The sequence below is a fragment of the Accipiter gentilis genome, chromosome 10 (genome assembly GCF_929443795.1).
Source record: "Accipiter gentilis chromosome 10, bAccGen1.1, whole genome shotgun sequence".
Taxonomy (NCBI): domain Eukaryota; kingdom Metazoa; phylum Chordata; class Aves; order Accipitriformes; family Accipitridae; genus Astur; species Astur gentilis.
Window position 1 is genome coordinate 39,685,753 of NC_064889.1, and position 20,548 is coordinate 39,706,300.

General features: G+C 64.6%; 3 protein-coding genes across 5 annotated transcripts in view; 2 read left to right on the forward strand and 1 right to left on the reverse strand.

The window, feature by feature from the left end:
- Window positions 1-4,698, forward strand: part of NPLOC4 (NPL4 homolog, ubiquitin recognition factor) — a 30,970-nt gene extending 26,272 nt beyond the window's left edge. Inside the window, exons 14-17 of the mRNA XM_049812278.1 lie at window positions 48-143; window positions 1,195-1,311; window positions 2,338-2,440; window positions 2,835-4,698. Coding sequence (XP_049668235.1) covers window positions 48-143; window positions 1,195-1,311; window positions 2,338-2,440; window positions 2,835-2,992 — 474 coding nt within the window. The 3' untranslated portion in view covers window positions 2,993-4,698. The remainder of the gene's footprint in view (window positions 1-47; window positions 144-1,194; window positions 1,312-2,337; window positions 2,441-2,834) is intronic.
- Window positions 4,699-6,331: 1,633 nt separating this feature from the next.
- Window positions 6,332-15,847, forward strand: FAAP100 (FA core complex associated protein 100). Of its 2 annotated transcripts, XM_049812769.1 has the most exons (10): window positions 6,332-6,365; window positions 6,845-7,034; window positions 7,993-8,111; window positions 8,425-9,389; window positions 10,606-10,756; window positions 11,464-12,254; window positions 12,689-12,825; window positions 14,141-14,257; window positions 14,783-14,869; window positions 14,992-15,847. In XM_049812769.1, exons 2-10 carry the CDS (start codon window positions 6,870-6,872, stop codon window positions 15,115-15,117), a joined length of 2,658 nt encoding a protein of 885 aa, XP_049668726.1. In that variant the 5' UTR covers window positions 6,332-6,365; window positions 6,845-6,869; the 3' UTR covers window positions 15,118-15,847. The 2 variants fall into 2 exon arrangements, 1 of the variants encoding a protein (XP_049668726.1); XR_007507531.1 differs by lacking the exons at window positions 6,332-6,365; window positions 14,992-15,847 and having other exon boundaries at window positions 6,778-7,034; window positions 12,689-12,836; window positions 14,783-14,809.
- A 348-nt stretch (window positions 15,848-16,195) lies between these two features.
- FSCN2 (fascin actin-bundling protein 2, retinal) lies at window positions 16,196-19,946 on the reverse strand. Of its 2 annotated transcripts, XM_049812919.1 has the most exons (5): window positions 18,501-19,922; window positions 17,147-17,303; window positions 16,927-17,048; window positions 16,675-16,842; window positions 16,196-16,598 (listed from the first exon to the last, which is right to left on the reverse strand). In XM_049812919.1, the coding sequence occupies exons 1-5, from the start codon at window positions 19,321-19,323 to the stop codon at window positions 16,393-16,395; spliced, it is 1,476 nt and encodes a 491-aa protein (XP_049668876.1). In that variant the 5' UTR covers window positions 19,324-19,922; the 3' UTR covers window positions 16,196-16,392. The 2 variants fall into 2 exon arrangements, with proteins under 2 accessions (XP_049668876.1, XP_049668875.1); XM_049812918.1 differs by having other exon boundaries at window positions 16,675-17,048; window positions 18,501-19,946.
- Window positions 19,947-20,548: the final 602 nt, after the last annotated feature.

Sequence of the window (20,548 nt, forward strand, 5' to 3'; positions counted from 1 at the left end):
GCCTCTCCTGCTGTCAGCACTCTGATCATCCTTTCTTGGATTTTTAGATTACTACAACTTTCCCCAAGGATCCAGTCTACACTTTTTCTATTTCTCAAAATCCATTCCCCATTGAGAACCGCGATGTGCTGGGAGAAACTCAGGTAAGGAGTGATTCATAACAAAGCTGTGTTTAATACAGGTAGGTCGTTTGTCTCCCTTGCCCTTACTAATATCTGCAAAGGGACGGCTGCAATTGTGCCCTTAAATCACCCCGTTGCAGTTCAGTCCAGTGCTTGCCAAACACCTTCCTGCACGGAGCAGCGTCTGCATGCCAATCAGCCAGCTGGACGCCTTGCTCCCTGCCTGCTCAGTGATGGGGACCAGGGCTCCTCGCTCTGTGCTAGGGCTGATGCCTCCCAGACAGCACCAAAGAGGTCGGGGGGCTCCAGCCCCACAGTGACAGCATGGGACCCACTTCTCCCAGACTAGGTTCTGTTGCTCCAGCTCCAAGAGCACTGACTTCTCTTCCTGAACAGATTTTTAAAGCGCAGAGGCCATTTACTGTAAGAGGCCCATAACATTGAGCAGAGGCAGCTGCTGGACAGCTCGAGGCACTTGCTGGGTGTTGCCAGCACACAGAAGGCTCGAGTTGCTTTAAAGCACCAACAGCTTGTTTCTCTAAGGAGGCCGTGCCAAAGATGTCAAAGGCTTCCCTCCAGAAGTCATCACAGGAAAGGGGTCTCTGCCTGTTGTGGCTCTGTGGGCAGAGCGGGAGAGGTCGGCTGTTCAGCGCCAGCTTTGGTCCTCATTTCTGAGGACGCCCTGGGTTCAAGAGCAGAGGAAGAGGAGAGGATGGGGAAGAAGGGGCTGCTTTGTCCTCACCTGCCTCTTTTCCTTAGGGACTGGGCTTTGAGCTGAGCTGACTGGCCTCTGTTCAGCATCTTTTGGGTCTGAGATCCGCTCTCTGTGTGCTGGGGTTGTTCAGGTGCTCAGATAGGAGAGCTAGTGTGGACCCAGAAATCCGTTTCTCTGGAGTTGGCTGCAACTCAGTGAGCCAGCCTGGGATCTGATTTCGGGAGGGTCTCTGCACATTGCAGCCAATGCCCAGAAGAGACAAGAATGTTATAGTGTTTGTTAGTGGGTTCGAATAGAAAATAAAGTTACCACATGGGGGAGAAGTGACTTCTCTTTATTACTTTCGCCTCTCTCTAGGACTTCCACAGCTTGGCCACGTACCTGTCCCAAAATACTTCCTCCATTTTCCTAGACATCATTTCCGATTTCCATCTGCTCCTCTTCCTGGTCACGAACGAGGTCATGCCTCTGCGGGTACGTAATGGGGAGGAAAGGGTCACGTCAGTGTCGCAGTCCCCAGGGTCCTGAGCTCCTCCTGGTGTGTCACCTACATGCGTGGAGGTGACCAACCCAGCCTGCCACCCCCAGGCACGTCCCCCCGGCTGGGTGCCTGTGCAGGCAGGCCATGCAGCCGGCCCAACACCTCTTCTTCCAGGCTGAGCTGCTGGTAGAAGGCTTAAAAAGTCAAACCAAAGCCCCCAAGTAGACCAATAGTCTCAACACACTGCTCTGAGCAGTGAGGGGGTGGTGGTTGTTAGCACGGTCACAGACCGGACAGAGCCAACTTGGCTGCAGCTCTGAGAGCTGGAAACATTTTTAAAAAATATCTCAGAATCAGAAATTCCTGTTGTAATGATAACAAGATCAGAGCCCCCAAATCTCGGTGAGGCCAATGACTTCCTGGCTGTGCAGCTCTGCCACTCTTGGCTGGGCACCGGCAGCTTGGCGGATGCCCAGGACCCCGGTTCACATCTGCACTGCTGGACCTTCCCGATGTAAGCAGCACACCAGCAAAAAGGGCCACGTTTGCCAGAGGCTTCAAGGGCGCCGAGGACTGCGCATGTGCAGGGCAGCCAGGCTGACCCTGGGCAGCTGGAGATCAGGCCAGGGCTGTGTGCGTTGCCGGGGATGGGTGCCGACACGCTCCGGCACAGTGGGTTTGCACCCCCAGGAGTCAGGCTCAGCCCACAGCACCGGCACACTTTCCTGCACCGGGGAGTGTGGTGGTCAACTGCAGCCTGGTTGGGGGATAACCTCCACGCAGAGGAAAGGGAAGTGTTTGGGCTCTAGGGGTATGTCTGAATGCTGGGGAGAGCAGAAGGGACAAACTGCGTCTTGCTCCTTGCCCAAGAACCTCACCTCAAAGGAGCAGCAGCTCAGACTCACAGTTCTGTCTTGCTGTGGCTGGTGGAGGAGGGCAGGGAGGCACTTCCCTGGTCACAGCCCCAGCCTAGGTGCCAGAGGAGCGTCCAGTGCTGATTTCCCTCTTATGAATTCCAGGACAGCATCAGCTTGTTGCTGGAAGCTGTAAGGACCAAGAATGAGGAGCTTGCACAGACCTGGAAAAAATCAGAGCAGTGGGCCACCATTGAGCAGCTCTGCAGTAAGAAAGGGGGTCGTCTGGGAAGGGGTCCCTTGGGCCAGGGCTGGGCCGAGCCAGCCGGCGGCTGCGCAGTGCTGCTCTCCAGCCATTGTGGAGGCTGCTGGAGGGTCGGGTGGGAGGAAAGCTGTTCCTTGATCCCGAGCAGTCCCCGCTGCACCTCATGGGACCGGGCTTTGGGGCTGCACTGTGGGATCAGCAGTGCTCAGCTGTGGGATGCTGAGATCTGCTACCACCTGGGAGCCTCCACCGGGTGCCAGCCTTGGGGCCGAGGGCAGCATTTCAGCAGGGAAGTTCTCGCCTGGGTTGGGATGGGAAACTTGCTCTGGGTTTAGGCAGGGGACCTGCCTGTTCCCAGTGCTTCTCCCCTGCTCTGACTGGACTCTTTTTCTCGCAGGCACAGTCGGTGTCCAGATCTCAGGACTACAGGAGTATGGTGCCATGGGCGGCTCGACACACGCCGTGTCGGCAGCCATGTGGGCCTGCCAGCACTGCACCTTCATGAACCAGCCGGGCACGGACCACTGCGAGATGTGCAGCCTGCCCCGGACCTAGCCATGCCAGCACAGCGGCAGATTCCAATACAGAGCAAACCCCCGAACAGCAGGAGTGGTGCTTGTCCCTTCCCTGTCCCTCCCTTCTGCTTCCCCCCATCAGCCCCCGCCCTAGGGTGCAGAACCGGGCAGGGGGTGGCTCCAGCCCTCCCCAGCTGCTACTCGCTCCCTTTCAGGGGCAGCCCCATAGTTGCAGCAGGAGCCAGGCACCCTGGCTTTATCTTGACACCGGTCCCCGGCCTGGAAAACCAATGCTTAACCTGAGCCTTTGCCCAGTGGGGCCAGGCTGTCTCCCCACCACCCCCAGCTGCTGTCCTAGCCTGCTCCTGGGTGAGCGCTGGGGGCTCTGTGGCCAGCTGGGACACCTCCCTCCCTGCCTGCTTGCCTGCCCAAAGCAGCCTTCCAGTGTAGCAGAGGTGACGGGGAGGCTATGGCATCTCCCTGCCCGCAGCTTTGCTCCCCTTTCCCTGCCCGCGTGGGTGGGTGGCTGCCGCCAGCCTTGGGTGCCCAGGTACCGACAGCTTTCGCACTAAACAGCCGAGGCAAGAGCGAGCAGACGACTGTTAACAGCGCTGGGCCAGACGGCAGCTCTGCCAGGCTGGGCCCTGTGCGCTGGCAATGCTCCCGGAGCAGGACTGGCCCCCCCACCCCGCGCCGCTTGGCACCGGGCAAGGGGTGGGCATGTGCCAGCTCTCGGCTTGGCACCGCTCCCGTGGCACGCACAGGACCAAGCTGCGCTCACTCCCTCTCGTGCAGCAGAGGTGTTTCGGCACCTGGCTGTGCGTGCTGAGGCTGGCGTAGCTCCCAGCTGGGTGAACCCCCGTGTCCTGCCGATTCACTGCGGGGGCTGCAGGAGGGCTGTCCTGTTCCCCCCACCAGCCCGTGTGCCACCTCACCCCGCAGAGAGCGGTTCAGCTCCTGGGGAAGGTGTAAAGCACCTTTGGCAGCAGCTCGTCCCCTCCTCTGGAGCAAGGCCGTGTGGGGGGAACCACATAACTTGGGCACCTGCCTCGCCTCCCACATAGCGTGGCTCAGCGAGGGAGGTGGACCCCGCAGCTGGCACCTTCCCCTGTGCCGGCAGCCCTTCTGAGCGCATCCTCCCCAGTGCGGGGCCGGAGCTGAGGGTCAGGCCCGGTTCTTGCTGCTCTCTTTCCCCTTTAGACCCCAGCTGGGAGCTGCCCTGTGCCAGAGTGCTGGGGGCCAGGCACTGGTGGGGCTGGGGAGGGGGTAGGCAGATATTTGGGGTGTCCTGGGGGCTCGGCCCTCCCCTTGCAGGGCCTCTGACCCCCTGCCCCGGTGCTGTGGGTTTGGGCCTTTGTTAAATCCGTGGGGCACCAGTTCCAGCACTGCCCCGTGCCCTCATCGTAGGAGGGAGGGCGTGAGGCCCCATCCTGCGCCAGGATGGCATTGCCCCTGCCTTCTCGGGGCAGGCAGTGTGGCAGAGACCCCCAGAACTCCTGAGCCTGACGGCCTCCCACATCCCTCGCTGCTGCCGGTGAGCACTTGCCCAGGCTCTGCCGAAGGCCTTCGTCCCACCAGCGTTAGCGGAGCGGCCACCCAACCCCTGCCACGGGGCTGGCGGACTGCGGTTTGCTTTTTCCCTTGGTTTGTTGGTGTTTGGGGTTGCAGCGGTGTGTGGTACCTGGGCTGGACTGACCCAGGTGCAGGGTCTGCGAGTAACGTTGAATAAAAGCACCTGAAACGAGAGCCAGCGCCATGCCTCCTGCGCTCTGTTACCCGCCTAGGGGCTGCAACACTCCGGTCTCTCCTGGCGGGACCGGGGGAACGCCATGTCCCATCACCGGACAGTCAGCACCCCCATCCCCTACCCACGGCTCTGCCGCAGCCGGGCGGTCTGTTTGCAATCAGTGCCGGAGCCGCGTACAGCCGGGCCCCGCGCCAGACCAGCGGGTTGAAAAGGGAAGGCAGGAGCTGTGTGGAGCCAGAGCCGGGGGAACCGAGCCCCGGCGAGCGGCTGCCTCGTCCACGCCGGCTGGGACCTCAGCGCAGGTAGGAGGCAGAAGGGGCTCCGGTGACACCGGGACCCATGTGCCCAGCCTGGCCGTCGGGGACATGACGCCCCACAGCCACCCAGCCTCAGGGTCCCTGTCCCGGGGCTGTTGGGGACACGGTGCCCCTGACCCCTCGCCGGGAGCTGGCCAGGGCCCTTCTCACCGCACTCTCCCCTGGCAGCGCCATGTCACGACTTCTTCCCCTCCTGCTCCTCGCAGCTCTGGGCTCTGCCGCCAAGCCGAAGCAGCAACCAGCAGCGTGGGATGACGGAGCAGATGGTAATCCCCCGCTACACGGGACCCCCTCCCTGCCGGGCAGGGGCTGCCGGCGCTCGGGTACAGGCAGGGCCAGAGCATCCCTGCCCAACAATGGGCAGCTGCCCCCAGCTGTGGGGTAGGAGGGGTGTTGGGGTGGGGGTCCTGCCCGCAGCCAGGCTCCTGGGGCCGCTCGGGGGTCCCGTCTCAGCCAACTTGTCCCCTCCGGTCCCCGTAGCCGCGAGGGTGCCAGCAAAGGGCTGCGCCAACCTGACGCTGGTCCTGGACAACTGGAAGTTCGCCATCACCTCCCAGATGAGGAACCTGCTGCTCTTCGACCACCAGAACGTGCTCCCTGACTATGGGAGGTGAGGGGGCCGCAGGCGCCCGGCGATGCCTCTCCAGGGGTGGGAGGATGATCGGTGGGGGTCCCGCACACCTCACCTCTCTCTCCCCCCCCCCCCCCCCAAAACTCCTGGGGTAGGATCCGATCGCTGTCGGGGGCCCTGGATGATCTCTACCGGGACTTCAGCTCCCTGAAGGAGCAGCTGGGGCGGCTGTCTGCACGCTTCGCCGAGGTGGAAGCCTTCGTCGACCAGCTCAGCCGGGCCCGAGGCCCCGGAGCCCCCCCACGCCACCGGGGGCTACCCCAGCCGGCCCGCAGGCCCCCCAACACCCCGCAGTAGCCACCCCCGCACCCCAGCATCAGCACTGGGGGGGGGACACACACACGACATCAGCTTAAGGAGCCTCAGCCAAGCCCGGGGTGGGGGTCCATCCCAGCGGCTGGGTCGTGTCCCGACCCGTGGGGAGGGGGGCGGCTGTGGGTCAGGCCCATGCTGTGGGTCAGGCCTCTGCCCCCCTCGCCCCCCCCCCTTCGCCATTAATAAAGCCGCTGTCGCCAGCATCGTCTCGCTCCTCTCTGCGCCCCCGAGGTGGGGGCTTCACTTTCATCCCCCCCCCCCCATCCGGTACCGACTCCGGGGGGGGGGGGGGGGCGGCCCAGGCCCGCCCATCACGGCTTTACGGCCTGTCGCAAACTCCCCGCCCATTGCGGCGGCGGCCGCCGCGCAGCCGTAAAGCGGAGCCGCCCGCGCCCCCCACCCGGTACCCGCAACCCCACCGGGAGGCGATGGGGGGCTGGGGGGGCGGGAAGGACTGAGGTGTGGGGTGGGATGGAGGGTTGGGGGGGGGGCGGGCTGGGCCGGTGGGGCGGGGGTGGGGGCTGTGGGGCTGAGGCTGGGGGGCTTGGAATGGGGGCTGGGGTTGATGCTTGGGGGGGGCTTGTGGGGCGGGGGGTCTAGGCCTGTGGTATTGGGGGGGCTTGTGGGGCGGGGGGGTCTAGGTCTGTGGTATGGGGGAGGTGGGCATGGGTCCGGACCTGCGGGGGTGGGGGGGCTGTGGGGCTGGGTCACCGCACTCCTGGGCTGTCAGTGGCCTTCTGGGGGGGCCAGGCTCAGCCTGCACCCGGGGTCCTCACAGAGGGATCCCATCCCCTTCCCCTTCAGTGCCGGCTGGAGCGTGGGTGACCCCCCACCGCCACCACCCCCCCTCCCAGCGCTGACCCCACATCCCCGCACCCCCAGGCTGGCACCGCACCCTCCCGGCACCATGGCGCAGGTGGGCCACAGGGTGGATTACCTGGCCGGTTTCTGCTGCCCGGTGGGGGGGCTGGTAGCGGGCAAGCCCCGGGTGCTGTGCCACGAGAATGAGATCTACCTCTCCAACGGCAGCGAGTTCGTCTACGTCTACGACCAGGAGGGGAAGGTGCTGAAGGTGAGTGGACTGGTAGGGCTGGGGGGCAGGGGGGGCTTCACCCCAAGCCCCCTGTGCTGGGACGGTGCTCTGGGGTTGGGGGCCGGTGTGCCAGGGACAGGGCGAAGGTGGTGGAGATGCCAGTCATGTTCCCTGTCACCGGTCACCCAGTCTAGGGCTGGGATCCCTCCATCGGTGTCCCCTCCATCCACAAACGAACTTCACGAGCCGCCCCAGAGCCCCTTACCTGGCTCCAAGGCCCCTTCTGGGAGTGGGGGGTGCTGCTGTCTGGCCCCTCTCCTAAACTTGCAAGACAAACATTTAATTAAACTAGAAAGACTTTTTTCCCCTCCCGAGCAAAGTGACATCTCTTTCATTTCTCACCTACAAAGGGTTTCACTATTGTCTTTGCTGTGACTAACAGCAGTCGTCGTGTTGAGTTATACACAGCTTCTTTTTTTAATTTGTTCCTATTATCATTTCTAAGCCAGCACTGTAATGTCAGGATTTGCCTCCTACACTGTACTCCTTCTCGGGAAAGTAGAGCATGTACTGGCTTTCTGGTCGCTATTTTCCTTCCCCTCAGGGAGTGTGAGCGATGTGCTGCCTCGTTACCTGCAGCCCTTCTCCCAACACCCTGCCGCCCTTCACTGAGGGCGGCTGCCCCCTGCCCAGGAAAGCCCAACTGGGTCCGCAAGCTGCAGTGCTGTCCAGGGATAGATTTAGTCCTGGAAATTGCTTGTAATCTGCGTTTGTAGGAAATAATGGCTTTAATTCACAGTTGCGTTAGGGTTGCCCAGGAGGGAGCATTGTCCAGCGAGTGGTTTCTTTACCCAGCACGGGTGAGCAGGGCTCTGCCCGGCCTGGCAGCCTGGGCACCATGGGTCCTGCGGCACTCGCATCTGCAGTGAGCTGCCCCATCCCCACTGCCCTTCTGGGTTCCATAGAAAGATGACTTTTTTTCTGCTTTCCCACCCAGGCCGTGTACCGGTGCCCTGACCAGGTGTGGCACGTGGAGCTGCTGCCCCAGCCCCGGCAGCTCTACATCCTCTGTGCCCACAGCGGCATTTACTGCGTCTCCCTGGACCAGCAGAGCAGGTGAGCCGGCTGTCACTGCCGGGGATGCGAGCCAGTCCTGTGCCGTTAGTCCTGGAGTCCTGGGGCTGCTTCTCGCGGCTGGGGTGACGTGTTGGGCTTCCGCCACTGCCCTCTCCATGCCTGTCCTCCCGCAGGCATGGGAAACATTAGGCGGTCTGAAGCTCTGGCTCTCTCTGGATCACCGCTCTTGCAGCAGATGCTAAAAGCTGTGCTGCGGGGAGCTTGTTTCTGAGGGCCAGGGTAAGAGGCGGCCAAGGGAAGCGCTGGCTTCGCCCCATGGCTTGGCTGAGAGCTCTTCCCTGTTTGCTTGAAGGTTAATGGAGCAGACGGATGGCGACGGCCAAGAAAGCAATTGCCCTTCCGGCGTCTTCCCTGTGGACTCGGATGCCTGCATCTTCCCAGACTCCAGCCTGTGCATGTTCACTCTGCTCAACAGCTTTGTCATCACCTTGTCCCAGGCTCACGGCAAATGGTGGATGAAACTGCACGAGCTTCCACACCCTGAGCAGGAGAGTCCCCCGTACCGGCAGGTCAGCGAGGTGGGCTTCTGCCCCGGCCCCCAGCCTGGTGATGAGGGGGACAGCCCGCCCTCCCGCTTCCTCCCCGTCCTGTGCTGTGCATCCTCCCCAGGCACTGTGGGGTCCGGGGAGGGGCTGTGGTGCTCGGGGGGCTTTGTGCTGGAAGAGCCCCTCTTCAGCCTGCTCTTCGGGATCGATGCTGCCATGCTGGAGTCTCCTATGATCCTCTGCGGCTTCCCGGATGGACAGCTCTGCTCCGTACCGCTGAAGGCCCTCAGCTCTTCAACGGCTGTCGACGGCTGCCATGACGTTTCGAACCCAGACCCCCCCGTGAAGATCCTCCATCATTTGGAAGAGCCCATCGTCTTCATTGGGGCCTTGAGAACAGAGCGGAGGGCGGCAGAGGATGCCGAGGACGAGCAGCTCTTCGGAGACACTGGCTGTGACTGCGTGGTGGCCGTGGGCCACTACGGGAAGATGGTGGCCGTCAAGGCGGATCAGAGGGAGGAGGCGACGGTGCCGGAGCTCAGGGAGTACTACTTGCGTGGGCCCATTCTTTGCGCCGCCTGCAGCAGCGGCAGCCGGATGTATTACAGCACGCACTCAGACATCTCCGCCGTCGACCTGGACTGGGTCGGCGATTCCTCCGACCCCGAGGACGCGGAGAGCTGCACCGGCGTCCTGCCTCCCGTCCTGTCTCCGGCCAGTTTAAGTATCTGTAGCGTTGTGGCTCTTTCCTTGTCTTCTCGGGCATCAGAAGGTACTGCCGGCAGCGGGGCGTGCGCTGGGTCTTGGGGTGGAGCGGGGCAGGATAGCTGCCTATTCCGGCCCGTACGTCTCCACCCCTCCTTACGGTCCAGATTGGGCTCCGTCCTCCATCCGTTCTTGTTGACTCCCCTCGTTTTTGTAAGTCGTTTCTGTCGAGCATGCCAACTCGGGCTGAACGCGAGGCGTGCTGGCAGCTCCGGCTCTTCCCTGCCCGTTCGTGGTTCCTCTCTGCTCGGCGTCGCAGGAGGCGGCCGGTCCGCACAGGTTCCCATGGGGCGCTGGCACCAGCCCTGCCTGTCCCCTTGGGCTCCCTGCACGGAGGGCAGCCTGCGGGGAGCCCCGAACGAGCTGGGATGAGGCTCGCTTCAGAAAGGGGATTCCAGGCATGCCGCTGTCTGGACTGGGGGCTTCTGTGTGGCCGCTCGGAGCCTGCACGCACTGCGCGCTCCAGCCCCACGGCTTGGGTGCTAATTGTGTTCCCCCCCCACACTGAGGGCAGTGTACAGTGCCTGATCGTGGCCTGGGCGCACAGCAAGGTGCCGTGCTCGCCCTTGGGAGTGGAGGAATGGAGCAGAGGGCCTAGAGGGGGGGAAAGCATCTCGCAGCTGTAGCTGAGCCCCTTGCATGGGGCAACACGAGGAGCAAACGGGGCCAGAACAGGCAGGCGAGTGAGGAGAGGCTCCTGGGGCATCCAGGCGAGAGCAAGGCAGGCAGTCCTGCCTGCACCCAGCCCTGCTTGCTGCCCATGGAGCTGCATGCATCTTGCCGCTGGGGACCCTGCATGGCAGCGCTGTCTCCCAGGGTGCTGCGGCTCCCCCGGTGCCTCCCCCAGTGGCTTCTGACCTTGGCTTGGGGGTGGCCAGCTCCGGGAAGCATGGCTGGGGCGGTGGGGCTGTTGGTGAGCAGGAGCTGCGGGGACAGGACAGGCATGAGGGGGGGTGCATTTCCCTGCAGGGGGGCGGCCCTTTCTCGGGGAGCTGCGTGCAAGATGGGTGTGCTGTCGTGGTCCGTGTCCTGTCTCCGTTGTACCCCTCTACAGATGGAGGCGATACCTCTGGCTCCTGCTGTCCTGGGGCAGGCAGTGCCATCCTGTGCTCCCCCGTCCCCTTGCATCCACGTCCCCCTGCCATCAGGGAAGCCCCGGCTGCCTTCCCGGCCCCCCCACTGCTGCCCCTCATTGCCTGACCTGTCCCCGTCTCTGCCCGCAGGTGAATCGGAGCTGCTGGCCTTGTCTGCCAAAGGCCGCCTCATGACCTGTGGCTTATGCAGCCCCGAGGACACCGACGTGGGGCTGACACCCGCCGAGGCTGGCCGGAGGATTAAGGAGCTGCTGTCCGGGATAGGCAACACATCAGAGAGGTAAAGGGCAGGGCTGCTCTTACTCCATGAGCTGCCGGGTTTATGGGCACCAAGCTGGGTTTTTGTGCATTGGCCGTGAGGTCTCTGCCAGTAACTGCTCCAACATTTACCTTTCCAGAGTGCAGGAGACTGGCTGGGAAACCCCCCTGACCTCAATAGGCTAAAAATAGTGTTTAAGGGCAGCCCCGCCGGCTGCCCCCTCCCCTGGGTGCAGCTGGCTCCGGCACTGCGGGCAGGCTGGTGTTTACAGCCTCGGCGGCAGAAGGTGGGAGAGGCAGGGTGCCAGGCGCTCCCAGACGCCCCGCCATGCTTGCCAAGTCGGCAGTAACAGGCAGGGCAGGCACGTGCCTCCAGCCTCCGCGGCCGTCTGCGTGTGGGGAGGGGATGCGGGTGAGTCCCCCTCTTTCTTTGCAGGGGGATTCCTGGGGTCTGGCTGGCCGGAGCTGCTCTTCAGGGTCAGCTCAGCTGATGGGGGCTCATGGGCAGAGAACCTCCAGCACTGCCTTGGAGAAGGAGCCAGGGGGGTTCCTGAGGTGGCTCATGGCACCGGGCTTGTGCCAGGGGCTGCTCGGCTCATCTGCCGTGGCAGCGCAGCACCATTTGTGCAGCAGTCTTTGGTACTGGCCTCTGCCGTGCTCTCATTGCTGACCCACCATCCCAGCTGCCGTCCCTCCTGCTATTTCAGCGCCCATGCTTTGTCCTTGCAGAGTTTCCTTCCTGAAGAAGGCAGTGGACCAGAAGAACCGAGCCCTGGCCAGCCTGAACCAGGTGATGAACGTGAGTGCAGCTTTGCTGTCCAGCCAAGAAGGCCAGAAGCCCATTGCTTGCACTGTCACTGCCAACTGGAGCTGCCTCCTGCTCCAAGATACCGTCACCATCTCCTGTCTGCTGGAGAACTGCAGCGAGTACAGCCTGGAGGAGGGCTGGACCCTCTGTGTTCAGCTCCTGGCCAGCCCCTGTGCCTTAGAGGAGGAGTCCGTGGATTCTGCCACCACCTTCACCTTCCCCATTGACCAGCTCCTCCCTGGGAACAAGAGGGAGCTGACGTTGCCCCTCGGCTCTGCTGCGGACACCAAGCTGGACCTGCCTCTGACCATCTCCTGTGCCCTCTACTACAGTTTACGGGATATTTTGGGCAGCGGCTCCGACTCCTCCGAGGCCCTGGACGACCTCCTGCCCGACGACTCGCCCATCCTCTCCCCAGACAGAGAGGGGATCTGCCTGCCCCTCAGCGAATGCACCATTGACATGCTCCAGTGCCTCCGTTTCGAGAGCAGTCCCCCCGGGCCAGATGCCTCCCCGCTGGCAGCTGCCCCCCCTGCCCCCCCAGACCCTGTGGAGACCTTCCTTAAAGTATCCCAGGAGCAGACTGAGCCTGAGGAGGTGAAAGCCAGCGAGCTGCCACGCACCTCGGGAGAGGGAAACCTGCCCCCCTCGGCAGCGTCCATCAGGGTGTCCTCGGAGCTGCTGAAAAATGCGCTGAAAATCTCTGGCTCAGGTGGGTCCCAGGAGAGGAGCATCCCAGGAACTCCTGGGGTATCTCCTTGGGCAGAGGCGTTTGCATCCTGGCTTGTGGCCATCTCAGGAGAGGCCAGGATGGCACTGTCACAGCCTGTGCATGCAGGTTGGGATGGTCACCAGCCCCTTCCTTGGGCAAGGAGGGCTGCGTGACCCCGTGCAGTCACCCCCTCAGCACGTGTCTGCTCATGGGCTGACACGTGGATGCTGTGGCAGTTACATGACCAAGCTCAGTTTGTCTCAGCAGGGAGGGGAACAGCCCCTGCATCAGTCTTGGCCTCACAGGGGCTGCACCAGGCACACGCCACTCCCTCCTGCACTGGCTGCGTTGCTCTGGACTGAGCAGGGCTGCTGAGCTGCAGGGAGGGCATTCAGCAGCCTAACAAGCTCTGCTTTCTCTCCTTTCATCCCCAGATGTCTCGCTGAGCTGTGCCACGCTGCGCTGGCTGCTGGCTGAGAACGCTGGGGCCGAGGCGCTGAGCAGCAGGGAGGTGGCATCGGTGCGCGGCGCAGCGCCAGACGGAGGCGAGGTGCAGCTGCTTGTCCGAGAGGCAAGGAATGGGTTAGCCCCACAGAGAGATTCCCTGCGCCCCCATCCCACGAAGCTGGCTCCGTCCTGCAGCCCCTCACTCGTGCCAGGGAGCTGGGTGATGTATGGCCTTGCCGTGCTGACCCCAGGCTGTCATCTGTGGGTCCGGACGCCTGGGAGCCTGCTGGCTGCTACGCTGTGGGGCTGGGGCTTGTGTGCTTGGCTGGACAGGCTGCGTTGCCAGTCCCCCTTCTCCCAACCCAGCACTTTCCAAAGGCTGTGACCACTTCCCTCGCTCTCCGGACGAGTATGTGTCCCGCAGATGTTCTCATTTCCCTGCCAGGCAGGGCGGTGGGTTGCTGCTGTGTTCCTGCACGGCAGGCTGGCTTTGTGAGGGCAGATGTCCCCTCACCATCCTTTCACTGGCCTGCAGGATCCTTGTCTTTGCCACTGCCTTTCCACTGGAGCGGTGTGGCTCCTCTTCGTGGCCATCTCTTGCCCAGCCCTGCTGAGATGTAGTAGCCTCAGGCACTTGCTGTGCCCCAACCTGGTGTTGGTGCTCTGGAAGAAATGGGCTTTCCCTGCTGCTTTGGCCGGCTGCGCTTTGCTGGCTCTGCAAAGTGAGGCGAAAACATGGCTGGATTCAGGGTGTAAATCTGATCTGCTGCAGCTCGTCCCCCTTAAACGTGAAAACCCCCCTCTAAGCGCAAAGGGAAAATACTAATTGCTGCCCAGCTCTTCTACTGCGGCTAGTTGACCCTGTGCTGAGGGGCCCAGCCGCCTGTATGCTGGCAATGACCTGGCTCAGGTTGATTCACGCTTGAGAGCTCTAATATCGCCAATGTGATTAGTGACAGTGTTAATTCTGCTTGGGCTAAGCCTGCCGGATTAAATCCGCTGGGGTGGCAGCCTGTGCCTTGTCAGGGAACGGGCATCCACTCACCCCCAGCAGCAAACGGGCATCCACTTGCCCCCAGCAGCACCAGGCAAGACCGGCGGCCGCTCTCCTGGCTGCAGTACATGCCTCAGCTGCCGTTCCCAGCTGAGGCTGAAGGAGTGGGTGTGAGCTGATGGCCACCGGGGCCAGGCTGGGGGCAAATGCCCCTTGGAGGGGCTGGGCAAGGGGTCTGATGTGCCCAGCTGGGCTGGCAGCGTGTCTCCTGCATTTGCCAGTAGCGGACTGCAGAGCTAATGGGTTGGGAGGGGGTGCAGGGAGTAGGGATGGAGGAGGAGAGCCTCTTGGGGAGCTCTGTGCCCATGGGGAAGGGTCCTGGGGCTGCCCTCGCCCCCTCCCCTGCCTGGCTATGATTGCAGTGAGGATGTACTTGCTGTCCCAGGTGGCCATGAACGACCTCAGCCCAGCGGGTCCCATCCAGGCCGTGGAAATCCTGATGGAGAGCCCATCCCTGGCCGACATGTGCAGGATGCACCATGCTGTCATCCGGCGCATCCAGGTACGCTCGGCCGCTGCTACGGGGTTGTGCCAGTGGCCCCAGCAGACGTGGCCCTTGGGGGGGGACAGGGGGAACCCCAAGCAAGCCAAAGGCGTGGGGCCAAAGCCTGGGGGCACAGCCGGGCTCACCAGGAGGGTTTCTCTGGCACCACCGTGTGGCAGACCAGCCCGGCATGGCTGGGGAGTGGGACCATGGCAGACCCTGCTCCCTTCCTGAGCCCCAAACCTCAGCTCTGGGCGTTTGGGCCATGGAGCCCTGGGAGAGGTGTCTCCTCTCTGCCCCGGGAACGGGCCCCAGTCAGTTTGGCAGCTAAATGGAGCGGGGGCCCCCGCGGCACGTGGGGGCTGGCAGCCTTCCCAGAGGTGCTTCGGCTCCGGCACGAGGCCTGGGGAGAGCAGGGAAGCGCGGCTGCCAGGTGGAGAACTGCCTCCTGCCCGGTGCCGTGGCTGGGGCTCCCCGGGGCTGGGTGCTGCCGCAGCCGGCTCTCTCGGCGCCCGTCCCGGCAGAGCTCTCTGCTCCCCGCAGGCGCTGGTGCTGGAGCAGGCGGCGCAGGGCTCGGGCCCCCCCGACCTCCGCATGCAGTACCTGCGCCAGATCCAGGCCAACCACGAGGTGAGGACCTGCCGTACCTCTGTACCCTCCCCATGGGGTCCACACCGTTGGGACACCCCCCACCCACCGCGCCACAGCCCCAAACCAACGCGTGTCTCTCAAGCTCCGTCTCCCTTGCGCAGATGCTGCTGAAGGAAGCGCAGACCCTACGTGACCGGCCGCCGCTCAGTGAGGAGGGAGACGCGACAGCAGAGAAGCTCCTGCACGTCTACAGGCAGCTGCGCAACCCCAGCCTTGTTCTCCTGTGAGCGGGGGGGTGGCCAGCACACCCCGGGGACCCCGAGCCCCGCCGGCCGGGGTGGGTGCCCACTGGGCCAGCGGTGGGGAGAGACACCCCCCCCCCGCCAGAGGAGGAGCGGGCCCGGGTGGGAGGGCTGGTGGCGAGGGCAGGGAGGCTGTGGCGGTGGTCCGGGTTGGGGGGTGGGGGGGTGTGTGTGTGTGCGTGTTTTCGTGGTCGTGTTGTCGGCAGCACCGGAGGGTCCTGGGGTTCCAGCGGCAGAGCGGGGGCTTCTGGGCTGGCCCGGCCTGACCCTGCCGCCCCCCAGCCCAGCCACGCCGGCGGGCAGCCCCCTGGGTCATGCTGTCTTGTGGATCGTTCTAGCCGTGGTAGTTTAGTGCTCTCCCGGCGGCCGCCGTGCCATGCCGGCTGTGGGCTGTGCCCCCGTGCCGCCTTGCCTTTCAGGATCAGGACAAACAGGGTGCTGTGCCAGGGTGCCCAGCGGGCACCCGCCCGGGGGAGCCCCGTTTTCTGCTGGGCAGGGGAGGGGGTTTTCCACTCCCCCGTTGTTTCTATAAATGATCTTGTATTTCTGTGGTGGTGCAGCGTGTTTTGGCCCAGTCCTTCCCCGCACCGCTCCAGTGTCTGTAAATCTGTCGTCTGCCATGAAAACGATCGTGCCGCTCAGCGAGTGCCCGTCTCTTTTCCTTTCCATCTCCCAGCAGGGCCCTGCCAGCTCCCTGGGGGGCTGCCACCGTTGCCCACCCCCCCAGCCCTCTTGCCAGACTCCTCCAGCCTGGCAGAGGGTCCACGGGCATCCCAGCCCCTCTGGGCTCCAGCTCCCTGCACAGCCCCTCGGGGGTCCTGCCCACAGCGGGTTTGCTTGGCCGAGCCCCATCGCCAGCTGCCCCTGCAGCACCCCCGGACCCTGCAACCACCACCTGGCAGCAGCAGGGACGGGGTGCCATGGCGGGGGGGCGGGGGGGGGTGTCCCATGGCGCACCAGTCTCCGTCTGGGGTTGTGGGCACCTGGCTGGGCATGGGGAGAGGGACGGGGGTGGATCCTGGGTGCTGCAGGAGGGGAAGGAAGATGAGGCGATGCCCCGGTGTGATCCAGACTGACTTTAATGCCGTGAGTCAAGGGAGTCGGGGACACAGCTGCCATGGATGGTGCCAGCGCCGGCTACATCGCCATCCTTTGCCTGGGAACGAGCTAGCATCCCTGGCCAGCCTGGGAGCGGGGCGGGCTGGGGGATGCCGTGGCGGGGGATGCCGTGGCAGTGGATGCCTGCCGGTGCCAGGCAGGTCAGTATTCCCAGAGCGTGGCCCGCAGCACGGACTCGCTGTCAGCCCGCAGGGTGCCGGCTGGGTCCCCGCGCAGGTACCGGCCGTTCTTCCCTTTGATGGCCACGCGTCCCCGCTCCCGGAACTCGAAGAAGAAATCCTCAGAGAGTTCCCCATCGCTGCACACCGACCCGCTGCTCGCCACGTACCAGAACTTGCCCCCCTGGCCTGTGGAGAATCACCAGGGGCAGTGAGTGGGGTCTGGCTGGACTCCACCCCGGTAGCCCCCCACCCCATCACCCACCTTGGATCTGGTAGGCACCGTCACTAAAGCTGATGTGGAAGACATCGTAGACGGAGCGGTTGGAATCGAGCAGGTTGGAGCCACGGTGGTAGCAGACGAAGCCGTGCTCGCCCCGCAGCACCAGCATCGGGCGGTTGATCAGCTTCAGGGTGAACTCCTCGTCCTCCCCTGCATGGGAGCCCGGCCCTGAGCACCCCGGGCTGGGGTGGGGAGGGCAACACTGGGACCCCCACACCCACCCCCAGCACTTACCCACAGTGTCGCTGACGGCCGCCAGTTGGCCGTTCTTCTTGGTGCAGACGTACCGGCCGTTGCTGGCGCGCAGGGCCACCCGCCGCCCGCGCCACTCGATGTCAAACATGGTGTTGGCAGCGCTGGTGGCAAACGGTGAGTGTGAGCTGGGGTAGCCTGTCCCCCCCAGCCCCCCCCCCTCCCCCCCCCAAGCCCCACGCCACGGCACAGCCCCACTCACACTTCAGTGGCCACGGCCTGGATGCCCCCATGGGCCACGAGGGTCCAGTAGCTGCCGGTGTTGGTGTGCAGGCTGCACTTGTTGGTGTCGCGGTCGATCTGGAGCTGGAAGGTCTCGTGGTTCAGCTCCTCGTCCTGGTTCGCCGAGACGTTGACGCCTGCAGGCGGGAGCGACCGTCGGTGCCGGCCACGTGTGCCGATGAGCCGCAGCTGCGCTTTCCCTCCCCTGGCCCCTCCCCGGCAGCGGTAAATCCTTCTGCCAACAATTGCGCTAATTGGGCTGATTAATCTGATTGCTGCTGCGTCCATCTGGTTAGTGCCGCGGTGCACAACCCCCCTATTTATAGCCTGCCTGCCACCGTCACCCAGCCCTAAGCTGCTTGGCACAGGGGCAGGCGCATTCCCGGTGCCCGCAGGGACGGCAGGGCAGCCAGGGGCATGGCACGGCCACCGCTGCCCGGGCGAGCGGGGTCCCTTGGGGACCCCCACGGGCTCTGGAGGCCGTGGTCCCATCCAACGGCCTGTGCCCGGCTCCCTGTTGCAAGGTTTGGCTGCGGGGGCACAGGTCTGCCCACCCCCTCCTGCCTGCAGCTGCCTGCGCAGGGCCGCCAGGCTCAGCCCCACGCCAGGGGAGGACACACGCGTAGCTGTGTGTGCAAACACAAAACGCGTACCTCCACGGCTGCGCGGAGCCCTGCACATGCACGGCACCGCAGAGAGCCCCGCGCGTGCCCGCGGCGCCGAGCAGAGCCCTACGCGTACGTACACGCGCGCAGCACTGCAGAGCCGTGCACACGCAAACACGTGTGCACGCGCCACGCTGGGGAGAGCCCTGTACATGCGTGCACACGTATGGGTTGCACAGAGCTGTGCACGCTCGTGCACGTGCAGCGTTGTCCGTGCACAAACACGCACGGGCTGTGCACGCAAACGCATGCACTGCACGGAGCCCTGCTCACACGCATGTGTGTGTATACACACACTCCCCCCCGTGCAGACCCACGGAGCCCTGTTCATGCACACACACACGTGTATACACACAACCCTCCCGTGCACACCCACGGAGCCCTGTTCACACACACATACATGTATATACACACACCCCCCACCCACGCACAACCCCGGAGCCCTGCACAGCCCCACTGCTGCTCCCACCCCGACCCCACTGGCCGCAGCCTCCCCTTTGTTGTTATTGTAGGGTCTCCTCCCGTGGTGGGGGTCCCAGGGGAGCTCCCACAGAGCCCTTCGTGGCTGCGGGTGCTTTCGGCCGAGCCGATCCCCAGGGAATCCCCTTGGGACAGCCGGGGGTCCCGAGGCAGGCAGGGAGCAGGCAGCGGGGCGCGGGCAGCCCTTACCCTGCCGGATGGAGACGTATCTGCCGTTGGCCGCCGTGAAGACCACCTGGGGATGGCTCTCCTCCAGGTCGAAGAGTTCGTCTTTGCCCGGCTTGGAGCTGCGGCCGGATTTGAGGGTGCCGGTGGGCCCCGTGGGTGCCAGGTATTTGCCGTCGCAGTCCTTGAAAGCCAACTTGCCCGCCTTGAACTCGAGGGTGTAACCGGTACGGGCGCCGGGCTCGGGCACCAGCGTGCCGTCGCAGCGCAGGTAGCGCTCGTCGGCGGTGCGCAGGCTGTACTTCTTGTCCTGGAAGCAGAGGGTGATGAGGGCGTCCACCCCCCAGGGCAGGTTGCTGTCGGTGGCGATTTCGTCCTCGTGGGCGCTGAGGTGGGCGTAGCGGCGGCGGCTGACGCTCAGCAGGTTGGCCTGGGGGTGCATGGCCAAGTGCACGGTCCAGAGCTCGCCCTCCGTCACGCTGGGGGCGAAGCAGGAGAGCCGATCCTCCCGGCCCCCGAAGAAACGCCGGTGCGGGGCCGACTGCAGCGCCCAGCGCCCGTCCGACTGGGTGATGATGCTGAAGCGTTCGTCCCGACCCGGCTGCTCGGCCTCGCACCGCACCTTCCCGTCCTTGTCGGCACCCAGGTACCGGCCCAGGTGGCTCTTGAGGAAGACGACGGAGCTGTCGGCTTCATCCTGCTCCAGCGTCCAGATCTGCTTGCGCTTCAGGCTGGGCGCCGAGGCGTTCACCTTGTAGCCGAAGCTCTCCGCCGTCAGGTACCGGCTCTCGCAGTTGATCAGCCCGAACTGGATCTTCAGGACCTGGTGGATCCCATTCGTTGGCATCTTCCGCCGGCGTGGGGCGGCCCCCGGGGGGCCGGCGGGGGCTCCCCGGCCCTACCGAGCCCGGGCGTCGCGGCGGGGCCGGCCGGCTGCACCCGCGGGGACGTCTGCGCTGCCCTGGTGCCGCTGCCGCACTGGCCCCACGGGGTGGCTTGGCACGGCGCGGCACGGCAGGGGGGGACCGGGGGTGGGCTGGGGGCTGCGCCCCTTTTAATTAGCTGCAGGTAGGATTACCAAGTCCAGCCAGATTGTGGCGGGCACCGGGGTGGCCGTAACCTGCGGCGGGGCTTTCACCGAGACCCCGGGCGAGGGGGCACTGCGGCAGCCCCCGGCCGGCTCCTCGGGGTGCACGGCCAAGCCACCGTCCGTCACCGCGGCCCCGGTTCTCGCCTGTCCCGCCGCGGAGCCGCGGGTGGAAAACTTGGGTGGGAACCCGATCCGGGCGCGGGACGGCGTATCCGTTCCCGGCGGGCTAAGGTTACCGGCCCCTCTGATTCAGCAGCAGGTCACCCCCAGCCGCGCCGCCTCCCGGCCAGCCCCTAAGCGCCTTACCAATTAGCCAGGCATTTTGATTAGTTTAAACCTTTTATCCTTCTTTGGGGCCCTTGGCCTCCATCTGTCCTGTGGCCCCAAATCCCTCCTGCAGCTGTGTATCGGGGTCACGTCCGCCCCCCCACCCTGACCCACTGGGTGATGATGGCTGGGACCCCCCATTGCCCAGGGCGTGGGGTCCTCCAGCGCCACGGGGCTGAGACCGCCTGAAGCTCGTGACAGCGGTGTGGGTGTGCTGCCTTGGCGGGGGACAGGAGGGGACAGGGGTGCAGGGGACAGTCCCCACTCCTGCCCCGCAGGCATCTTGCCCCCAGCCCAGCTGGGACCCCCCGGCCGGGGCAGGGACAGCCGCAGGGACCTCCGGCCTCGGCCACGCTCCACCGCAGGCTCCTGGGGACGGGCAGGGACGAGCTCTGCCATCGCCTGCACCCCAAAGTGCTCAGACACCCGGTGCCAGCCCCTGTGCCGGCGACCGGTTGTGCACCGGTGATGCCGCTGTGGCACACTGAGGCCCTGGCCGCGATGGCTCCCGCTGCCGCCTTCCCCCCGGCCCCGCAGCTCCGGTGTCAGCGCGGCACCCGGTTATTGTTCCCGAAAATAGGTCCCAGGGATTGGTTGCCTCATGACTTTTTCATGGCCGGGCTCTCTCTTACCATGCCGGGGGGGTGCCGCAGCC